Below are 11,160 nucleotides of genomic sequence, written 5' to 3'. Positions count from 1 at the left end.
TAATTTGATGTATACAAATTAACCCAGAGACGCCACTGGGTAAAAGTGTTACTCTGGGTTTCTACTAGGCAAAGCAGTGTTATATAATGTTATCAAACCAGTGAGTGGAAATATCCAACTAGTACAGCAAAATAACTGAGCTGAAAACATCAATTGATCATAAAGTAGCCTATGGCTTGATCACACACCGCCCAAATTAATCAGTGAAACTGATGTTAGCAGACAAATGAAATAACAACACCACTTTAAACAACATGACACGTAACACCAAAAACGCGGACAAAATTGCCCTTTTTGCTCGAGATTGAATTAATGCGAGAACTGCTATGGGTAGAAGAATATTTGAGTATTTGATTTTTTTTTAACCTTTTAGCTTTAGTATAGTTCAATTTTTAATGAGGAAAAAACATGTCCATGGGGAGTTTCAAAAAAATGCAAATAAAACGTAAAAATGTATGTGTGGGAAATATCGGGACAGCCTTGTTTCTGGTGGACCGCGAACGCATCAGAGCAACAGACGTTGCGCTTTGCAGAGCGTCACATGGTGCAAATGGACCAATGAGAGAACCCCGTTTACAAAACCCGGAAAAAAGGATTTTGTACCGACAGGTCGGTTGTGATTTTTGACTCTTTTAAGTCTTTATGCCTGTGTTTGTGCCTCTTTATATGTTTCTTCCCGGTGGTGCTGATGTAACAGACCTGTGTCTTTTGCAGTAGGTTATTATTTGGTGTTTTTCCGAGTTACTATGCAGTTTTTTTCAGCCTGAACCACGTCCTGTCGCATAGGTTTCGCTCAGGGTGAGCAGAACAGGCACACTAAATAATATGTTGATGATGTTGTTGCGTTAGCGGGAATAAACAGTGTTGTATGATCCATAGTTTATGATTTAACATAGATAGAGTGGCGTATATGCAAACTGCGGTATACCCGCACGCACCACAATCTAATTTTATTACTGTACAGAATGTCTTAATAATAACAAATAAAAACACATTTGGTGTGAAGCCATCACATCATGTGCTGTTAATCTTCATTACAGTGCAGATGAATTTCATGTTTTTTCATGACATAAAGATATATTTTTGATGTCTTTAAGCAATAAAACTGTTACTTAGGTGGAAGTAGTACGGTCTATGTTTGGGAGTTTTCACAGATTCTTCCTATGTGTTTTTTTTTTTTTTTTTTTTTTTTTGCAGCTTCCCCCAGTCAGTCCATGGCCGATCAGCATGAGACCGTCAGCCTCTGTCCTCCTCAAACAGACCATTCAACAGCTGCAGGACACAGCTGGTTCCCTGGACCACCTCCGCCCATGTATTCCTGCACGTTGACCCCTGAACTGGTGGCCAAAGCACGGGAAGAGCTCCAGGAGAAGCCAGAGTGGCGTCTGCGAGATGTCCAAGCACTGAGAGACATGATTCTGAAGGTTTTCTATCCTACTCTTCGCCTTTTATTGACAATCACTCAAATATCGTAAACTTACGTGTAGGGCCAACAAGGCTGATGTCACAAAGTTTATACAGCGCTGGATCAGCACAAACTCGTGCAAACTATCCCGCACAGCGATGGACGTATGATCATTTGGGCTTGTTGTGCAGCCATAACAGCTGTACATCTCACAGTAATTAAATCAGACTTGAGCTCCTTTGTGTACCAAAGTATGCTAGAGATGCCTCCAACAATTTTATGAACAAACCGACATGTTTTGGCTCGTGGCCTTCTTCAGATCTCTGTTCCTCTCTGTACACCATAAGTAAGGCAAGGCGAGTTTATTTATATGTAACTTTTCAGTAGCCAGATGATTCAAATTGCTGTATCTGAGCAGAAAAACATTACAGAGTAAAATATTACATAGGAAAAGAAAACATTACATTAACAAAGGAATACTCTAAGTAAATCCATGACTAGACTTCTTTAGTTTTACTGGAACAAGCTTCATCACCAACATTCAAAGCCTGATTATTTCTATTCATTAAAAAGCCATAAGCATAAATTAGCAATATTTGTTTCTATTTATAATATGAAATAAACAAAGTAAATCCGTGGGGTTTTCTGATCTAAAGTAGTTCTGTCCAACCTTTCTGAGAGCTGCAACTAGAATAATTTATTTTGTTTAATTTTAATAAGAATAAGCTAAGTAAGTAAATCCTTGACTAACATTCAAAACTTAATTGTTTCTATTCATACATTAACAAACATAAATGAGGTGAAGGTCACTGAGAAACCTTTGGATCTCAGGATCATAAGAGAGACCATCTGAGTTAAAGTAAAGCTTCGCCCAAACTTGTTCATGAAGCATAAACACATCTGCAAATCTATTTCATGTTTTAACTTTGGAAGGTGATTCATTAGGCGACTGAATAACAGGGGTGAGGTTGAGTTTTTGCTCTGCGCTTCTCCTTCTTATTTATAGACCAAGAATTAAAAGGTGGAGATCTTCCTGTTTACGATGAACAACATCGCAAATAAGTCCGTCTGCCTGAAGCTAAGCAGGAAGTCAATTTGACCATACTGTGGTTTTTACTTTATATCTATGAGTCTTTTCCATTTTTAAAACTTAAAAGCTTCAGAACAATAGCCCTTTGAGCAACAATAGTATTTAGTCCTTTTTTATTTTTGTGACGTAAAACCTGTGAAAGCAGAACTGGCGGCAAATAAAGAGGTTCCCTCGGAGCACCACAGAAGAACATGTCTGTCTGTCTAACAGAGTTGATCACTTTGTTGTGTTGTGTTCATTTTGAACAACTTACGAGCTCATTTACATTCTGCTTGTTTTAAGGTTGAGTTTATTTGAGTTTAAGTTTTTTTTTTTTTTTTTGTCTTTTCTAGTTTTATAACATGACCAGCTGCATAAGACCTTGCCAAATTTATCTGTTTGGGGTGGTGGATTAGCTAAATTTTGGGGAATTTGACATTAATATTATTCCAAATGAGTGCTCCTTCAGTTTTTCTTCAATTTGCCATGTGAGGCCTACAGACTTTGATGTGTCTTTTTGGGCAATTTGATGTGGTAGACGAAATTGCCCTTTTGAAGTGGACGATAGCCCCACTCTTAAGTCTTCAGCATCTCCTACCTTCTAGTTACACCAGGTGTCTATGGCAAGGTATTTGTCGCTTCATTCTAGACAATATTTATGACAAATTTCAACTTTATTTTAAGGATGTTTTATTTGGAATCTCCATAATCTAAAAATAATTTTCTGACCATTTCTTATTATGTAATCTTTTGCTACTGATGGCCAAGTTTTATATCCACAAATTAAACCCTCATGTGTCTCTTTTTTAAAGATAGCAACAACTTATTTTTCTAAGTTGTCCTCCTCCAATAACAAAAAAGCTATTAAAACTTTATCTTTATGCTCTAAATTCAAAATATTTATGCAATCCCTTTACATGCTGCAATGTGTAGCTTTACTTTATTACTATTACTATTTTTACTTTATATAGTTAATTTGTTTTATATTATATTTATTATTATTTTTGTTCAAACCCCTGGCGATTGTTCACTGTAAATTGTACCTATTTCTTATTGTATATTATAAAGAATATTCTAATGAAGTTAAAAAAAAAAAAACTTGAACCTTCTAATTAGCTCCATCAATCTTCCGTTAATGGCTACTGCCCCCTGTAGGCGGTTAGACGCCTCTGCGACATGAATTCTGCTTGCAGCTTCTCTGTCCGTGCAGAAGAAAAGAATCCCCGCGGCATGATGCTGCCACCACCATGCGTCATGGTGGTTTGTGTGTTCAGAAGAATGTGCAGTGTTAGTTTTCTCAGCACACAGCCCTTTGCATGTAAGCCAGAACGTTTGGTTTTGGTTACACGGCTTATGGTAACATTTAAATAGAACATCTTGTGGCTTTTACTTGGCACTCTTCCCTAAAGCACAGAGTTGCAGAGTGCAGGACTGGACCCGTGGACAACTATTCCCACCTGAGCTCTGGATTTCTGCAGCTCCTACAGAGTTACCATGGGCCTCTTGGCTCCTTCTCTAATTAATAATCTCCTTGCAGGACAGTTTAGGTTGATCTGCCACGTCTTCATGAGGCTGTTTGTTCCCTAATGTTCTCTACCAAACCTCTGAGGCCAGAAACAGAACAGCTGTAGTTCTACTGAAATTAGATGACTCTTTATTAACTAATAGTGTTTTATGGAGGCAGTATGTTGCACTGGATTTTATTTAGAGGTAAAAGGGTTGATATTCTGAAAACAATGTCTAATTTTTCTGGAACTTCGTAACAATGCGCTACTTTTTCTAGGTTGCTTATAAAAAAAAAATATAAAATGCATCAAAGTCAACATTGTAAAAGGACTGGAGATGAATGCTCTGACTTAGGAGCTTTCTATTATGTGAATTTATATATTCGTTATTCTGTCCATCTTTCCAGGAACATCCCAATCTCAGAACCCGACTGGATGACTCCTTCCTCCTGCGCTTCCTGCGGGCCAGGAAGTTTGACTACGACCGCGCCCTGCAGCTGCTGCTCAACTACCACGCGGGCCGTAAGGCCTGGCCGGAGGTCTTCCAGGACCTGAAGCCGTCCACGGTCAAACACGTCCTGGACCTGGGTTTTCTCACGGTCCTGCCCAGACCGGATCCCAACGGGAGATACATCCTCTTTCTCCGGCCAGGTTGGTCTTTTTACGTTCTTCTGTGAAGATGTCAGCGTGTTTGCGACCAATCACCAACCCCTTAAAGGTGTGTTAGGCAGGGGCCTTAATTAATTGGTTCAATCCACGGATGTTGGGCGTTCCTGAACAACCTTTATGCTGAGAAACGTTGTGGTTATGTCCTCTTTCTCCCAGGAAAATGGAAAGCAAACGACTATCCCTTCGTGGACAATGTGCGGGCCATTTATCTGACTCTGGAGAAGCTGATCCAACCAGAGGAAACGCAGGTGAACGGGATCGTCATCTTAGCCGACTACACCGGGGTGGGCATGTCGCAAGCGTCCAATCCAGGGCCCTTTCTCGCCAAAAAGGTCGTGAGCATACTCCAGGTGAGGCATCATATAATAGATGTTTGATTTTGGTGAGACGAGTTTCTGAATGTAAACATTAGAAGCAACACTTAATTCAAATAATTTATTTTTTTTAGACTACTCAACCTTTTTCCTAGCTTTGTGTTCTGATTTCTCTCTTTAATCAACAGGACGGCTTTCCCATCAGAATCAAGGCCGTTAACATAATTAACGAGCCGCGGATTTTCAAAGGCATCTTCGCGCTAATCAAGCCTTTCCTGAAGGAGAAGATGGCAGAGAGGGTAACTACTGTCCTTGAATTATCCACCCATTGTCTAGAAGCGCTTATCCTTGTAGGGTCATTGGGCGAGAGGCGGGGTCCACCCTGGACAATTCACCGGTCCATCACAGAGACACAGGGGGACAAGCAGCCAGGCACACACTCACAGCTAAGGGCAGGTTGTTGACCTGAGTCAGGTTTTGGTGGGAGGAAGCCAAAGTACCCAGAGAGAAGGATTAGGCTCAGCTAAACTGATTATTTCGGGTAATATCTGGAGAAATAGTTTTTATTAGTGAAAGAGTTAATGTAAAGTACTGCACAGAGGTTTCATATGGATCCTGGAAATCTACAATATTTAAATTTTAACCTTGTGTTTGGTGAGATTTAACTAATTAAACTTGAACTGCTTGAAAAAAAGAAGTGTTATGCACCGAAATCCATTTTTAGATGTTTTCTTGTTAACTTAATTAGTTTTAAGGGTCATTAACATCAATTTGTAAAGTAGCTCAAGCGTCATAAATCTGTGGAGGCCAAGTTTAATATTTTGGCACAGATTGTCTGTCAGATTTCGGTCTGAACTTTGACTGGGCCGTTTTAGCTCTGGCTGTGTGTTTGGGGTTGTTTCCCTTCTGTAAGATGAACCTTCAGCTTCTAACGGGTTTTCTGTCAGGACTTCTCTGTACTTTGCTTCATTAATCTGCTCCGACCAGCTTCCTTGTCCCTGCTAGGTAATAAGCATCCTCACAGCATGATTTACTATTGCAAATAATGGGGGTGGTGGCATCATAGGGATAGTGTGTTTATTTGTTAATTGTTCATAAGCCAAACAGTTTAATTTGGGTTCCTTTAGTTCCTTCTTGTCATTTATTTGACATCATCTGGTTTTTAGAGAATCCATTTATAAAACCTGACCACTGTAGACGTACTGGTCATAAACTTTAAATAGCAGCTAAAGAAGGTATAAGGCTGGTTGATGATGTTGATGATATCAGCACGTTTAAAAACTCTTTAAACGTGTTGATAATCGACTTTGTGAGACGCGTTAGGGGAGCAAACCACACGCAGCAGCTGCTTTTTTTACATGACATGAAATATTGAACGGAGCCCGTGTAAACGTCAAGGCTGACACGTCTCTTCTGTCTCTGTGGACAGTACGTCCTCCACGGCTCAGACCTGCGCTCTCTGCACCGGAACATCCCGCCGTCGGTTCTGCCGGAGGAGTATGGCGGCCCCGCCGGCCGGCTGGACATGAACGCCTGGTCGAGGCTGCTGCTGGACTGCGAGGAGGAGTTCATAGTGGAGTTCTGCCAGCCTGATCCACTAGAGGGCGTGGTGCTCCCTGACTCCATGCTGTTTGAGGGCGAGCAGGCCGGAGGAAAGGACGAGGACACCTTCAGAGGGCTGCGCTCTCAACTTTACTACTGTTACTGATGTGCACACAGCCAGTCACTGAGAGGACTTCTTCTGTTTCACCTGAAACATGAGTGTAGACTTTTGTAGGGCAAGTTGCCAATACTCTACATGATTTATTTTACTAACTAAACAGCACTACACTATTACAATTAACTTTACTTTAAAAGAAGCCCAGCATCCAGTCATTGCTCCAAGGCAGCTCCATGTGCTCTGCTGACATGAACTCGTATTTCTTTAATATCTTCACTGATGTTTAAGTCAGGGCTTTACATTGTGTGAGCCTGGATGTTAAAAGAAGCAGATTTTACTTGTTTATTTCATAATTCCATAAGAACATATCCTATTCTTTGAGAGATCCGTTCCAAACACAGAGCTTTGGCTTCATTTGACCAATTAGATAAAAGGAAAGTTGTGAATTTAGTTAAATTTAATAGGTGCAAATATGAATATATCCAAGTTACACGCATCACAATTCAGGCAAAAAGCAGGAAAATCAACAAAAAAACACAACCTTGAGGTTGCTCTGGTAGTTGTTAGTTTTTTTTCATTATTTTTCATAGATGGGAAGTGGAGTGTTTATTGGCAGCTGACTTCTAAATAATGAGTTGAATTATCACAGCAAGAAAACAGTGATTCATGGCTGTTTATGCAACATCTAGATGCAAGCAAAAAAAAAAAATCTTATTTTGGCTGCTTTTCTGAAGTTACAGTTTTCCCCCCAATGCATTCAGATGATCATGAATTCTACAAATTATTTTTTTTATTTGGTGGCCAATTTTGATTGTCTTTGAGGTTTGACATGCCGATTCGTTTTTTTTCCTTAAGTACTATAAGCACTTAAAAAAGAGAAAGAAGTAAATTGCATGATTAGTACCATTTATGCATAAAAGCACTTTTCTTGACTTTAACCCTTTTGAAGAATCCCAAATAGTCCATCTAAGTACGTGTTCTTTGTTGATGTGTTCATAAACCACATTAATTGGTTGGAGTTCTACGTTGTTTTTTGCATTTAACGGATAAGAAAAAAAAAATCTATTTTCCTTTTTTTGTCAACGACAAGAAAACTGGTGGAAGGGCGGGTGAATCTGTAAGCATTTTGTTTTGTATCGTCTTTCTGTCAGTGTTACATATCTGTTAGTGTTCGGTCCATGCGGATGCATTGTCCCACAATGCATCTGAAGAAGAGGGAAGACAGTTTTTTTTTTTTTTTTTTTTGTGCAACCATGAACAACATTGCCTTAAACTGTTCTAATAATTAGTTACACTTGTGTGCACCAAAGCAATATGTGTTTTCTAGTCCAGAGAGTTTGATATTATAGGTGGCTGCTACTTCAGCTGAATGTGTGTGTGTGTGTGTGTGTGGGCTTCAGAGCCTTTGTTTAGTCATAGTTTTGGGCTAAATATAGGTAATCTGCCTTATATATTTTGTAGGTTTACATGTTTTATTTGCCTGTTTTCTCATTGCAGTCTTAATGCCATACGTCACATGACTTTATGGATTTCTGATTTGCCAAATTGTACATAAATGTGCAATATTATGTCATTGATCGTCTTGCATCTGCTCCATGCTGACAAGTTCATTTTTTTTATTTTTATTTTTTTATTTTTCAAGCATGTCTGTGACTGAGCTGTGTTGTATTGCAGGATATTTATTGTTAACGGTTAAGTCAGTAAAGCTATTATACAGAAAGTGCTATTTCTGTCTTGTTTGTGCTGTTGTTGGCAAAAAAAATGGGTGTGTTCTGCAGCCCCAGGGGAAGCTGTTGGTATTTTCACAACATAGCTGCATGTGTCCTCAGCTGAGTTTCCCAAACAGTTTTTTTTTTTTTTTTTTTTTTTTGTGGTCTCTGAAGATATCAAAAATTCAGTGCCAGAAGAGGATTTCTGATCTTCTGGGACTGAATGTCCAAGGAGGTTTACTCAAAGGACAGACTGTGCAAAACTCAAAAGAGATTACCAAACACCCAGTGCTAAATGGGGCCTCTAAAGGCCCCATTTAGCATGTTAAAGGTTATGGTTTATGACAATTAGTCATTAGAGTGCAATTAGAAAAAAGAATGAACAAATGTCTGCGTTGGTAGGGCTGATGGTAGAAAGCCTCCTTTGTCTAAAAGGAATATGACAGCATGGCTTAGACTTGCAAAGTTACACCTAAATATACTGCTCAAAAAATAAAGGGAGCACTTAAACAGCACGATGCAACTCCAAGTCAATCACATTTCTGTGAAATCAAACTGTCCACTTGAGAAGCAACACTAATTGACAACAAGTGCAAACTAGAAGCAATTATCAAGACCCCCCCCCCCCACACACACACACACACAAAAAAAATAAAATGCAGCAGTGGTTCTACAGGTGGTAACCACAGACCTCTTCTCAGTTCCTTCTCTTTCTGGCTGATGTTTTGGTCACTTGAATGCTGGTGGTGCTTTCACTGTAGTGGGACCATGAGACGGAGTCTACAACCCACACAGGTGGCTCAGGTAGTGCAGCTCATCCAGGGCGGTGCATCGATGTGAGCTGTGCACTGCAAAAACGGATCTAAAAATAAGTAAAATGTTCTTAAAGTTAGTGTATTTGTCCTTGATTTAAGCAGGTAAAAGAAGATTATCTGCCAATGGAATGAGTATTTTGACCCCTAAAACAAGATAATTAGACATCCTGCAGTTGAAATAAGGTGATGGAGATGAGTTGTTCCTATTTTAAGTGCAAAAATCTTATTCCATTGGCAGATAGTCTTATTTACCTGCTTAAATCAAGGACAAATACACTAATTTTTAGAACATTTTACTTATTTTAAGTTCCGTTTTTGCAGTGTGGTGAGAAGGTTTGTTGTGTCTGTCAGCGTAGTGTCCAGAGCACGGAGGCGCTACCAGGAGACAGGCCAGTACAGGAGACGTGGAGGAGGCTGTAGGAGGGCAACAACCCTGCAGCAGGACCGCTACCTCCGCCTTTGTGCAAGGAGGAAACGAGGAGCACTGCCAGAACCCTGCAGAATGACCTCCAGCAGGACACAAATGTGCATGTCTGCTCAGACGATCAGAAACAGTCTCCATGAGGGTGATATGAGGGCCTGACGTCCACAGGTGGGAATTATGCTTACACTCCAACACCGTGCAGGACGTTTGGCATTAGCCAGAGAACACCAAGACTGGCAGATTCCCCACTGGTGCCCTGTGCTCTTCACAGATGAAAGCAGGTTCACACTGAGCACATGTGCCTGAGTCTGGAGACGACGTGGAGAACGTCCTGCTGCTGCAACATCCTCCAGCGTGACCGGTTTGGCAATGGGTCAGTAACAGTGGGGGGCCTGCACAGCCCTCCATGAGCTAGCAGAGGTAGTCTGACTGCCATTAGGTACAGAGATGAGCTCCTCAGACCCACTGTGAGACCTTACGCTGGTACGGTTGGCCCTGGGTTCCTCCTAATGCAAGACAACGCTGGACCTCATGTGGCTGGAGTGTGTCAGCAGTTCCTGCAGGATGAAGGCATTGATGCTATGGTGTTGTAGGGAGGTCATACCGGCACATGGAGGCCACACACGCTACTGAGCCTCATTCTGCCTGTTTTAAGGACATTACATCAAAGCTGGATCTGCCTGTAGTGTCTTTTTCCACTTTAATTTTGAATGTGGCTCCAAAGCCAGACCTCCATGGGTTAATAAATTTGATTTCCAATAATAATTTTTGTGGGATTTTGTTGTCAGCACATTAAACTGTGTAAAGAGAAAACTATTAATAACATTTCATTCATTCAAATCTAGGTTGTATTATTTTAGTATTCTCTTTATTTTTTTGAGCAGTGTATGTTACAGCGCCTTGGAACAACATCATCTGGACAGAGAAGAAGAAAATTAACTTCAGTTGTTGCTAAAAAGTATTTCTACAAACTGCTAAATCATAAAGGGCTTGGTTTTACAGTGCTTCATTACCTTTTACTTCATTTTAGTTAAATATATATGATTAGCATTGAAAGCATGTTTTGCAAAACTTGCAAAAATGTGTAAAATTTTAGCTACAGTACAATTCCTAACTTTGGAGATTCATGGACATTTCTACTTTATGGAAAACACTCCACTAAAGGTTTAAACAGCTCACAATTATTAGATTTTGTGGTGCACCTAGCTTGTTGGCAATTCTTAGAAGAATATGTTTGCTGTAATGCTGAAAAATATTTAACTAGTTAGAAAATATTGTTTATGTCTTTCTTTTTCAAACATAAGTAGAAACATATTTGTGAAACTCTTGCCCCTTTTAAATTGTTTTATCACATTCTAAGAGATGCCTGCCTTATATCATATCAGAAATACATTTTTGGTGAATGAAAATGATTTTAAATGTAAATATGTCAGGATTATGAATGTTTTTGGGACTTAATTACATGTTTTTTTCTAGTAATGGCTTTATTGGTTAGCAGCCAAGATGACAGTCAGCTCCTCTAAGTCTGAGGCCACGGTTCCCAAACAAAAAAAAAAAAAAGATGGAGACGGCCAGTCTCTGACGATGTGT

General features: G+C 39.9%; 1 protein-coding gene across 3 annotated transcripts; it reads left to right on the top strand.

Annotated features, from left to right (window-relative positions):
* Positions 1-550: 550 nt before the first annotated feature.
* On the top strand, positions 551-8,345 carry ttpal (tocopherol (alpha) transfer protein-like). Of its 3 annotated transcripts, none has more exons than XM_012853776.3 (6): positions 551-609; positions 1,198-1,424; positions 4,387-4,630; positions 4,805-4,998; positions 5,151-5,261; positions 6,392-8,345. In XM_012853776.3, the coding sequence occupies exons 2-6, from the start codon at positions 1,215-1,217 to the stop codon at positions 6,668-6,670; spliced, it is 1,038 nt and encodes a 345-aa protein (XP_012709230.2). In that variant the 5' UTR covers positions 551-609; positions 1,198-1,214; the 3' UTR covers positions 6,671-8,345. The 3 variants fall into 3 exon arrangements, with proteins under 3 accessions (XP_012709230.2, XP_021166942.2, XP_012709231.2); XM_021311267.2 differs by lacking the exon at positions 551-609 and adding an exon at positions 619-713; XM_012853777.3 differs by lacking the exon at positions 551-609 and adding an exon at positions 663-798.
* Positions 8,346-11,160: the final 2,815 nt, after the last annotated feature.

The sequence above is a fragment of the Fundulus heteroclitus genome, chromosome 1 (genome assembly GCF_011125445.2).
Source record: "Fundulus heteroclitus isolate FHET01 chromosome 1, MU-UCD_Fhet_4.1, whole genome shotgun sequence".
Lineage (NCBI taxonomy): Eukaryota > Metazoa > Chordata > Actinopteri > Cyprinodontiformes > Fundulidae > Fundulus > Fundulus heteroclitus.
Note: the sequence above shows the minus strand (reverse complement) of the source record. Positions and strands in the feature narration are given on the sequence as shown.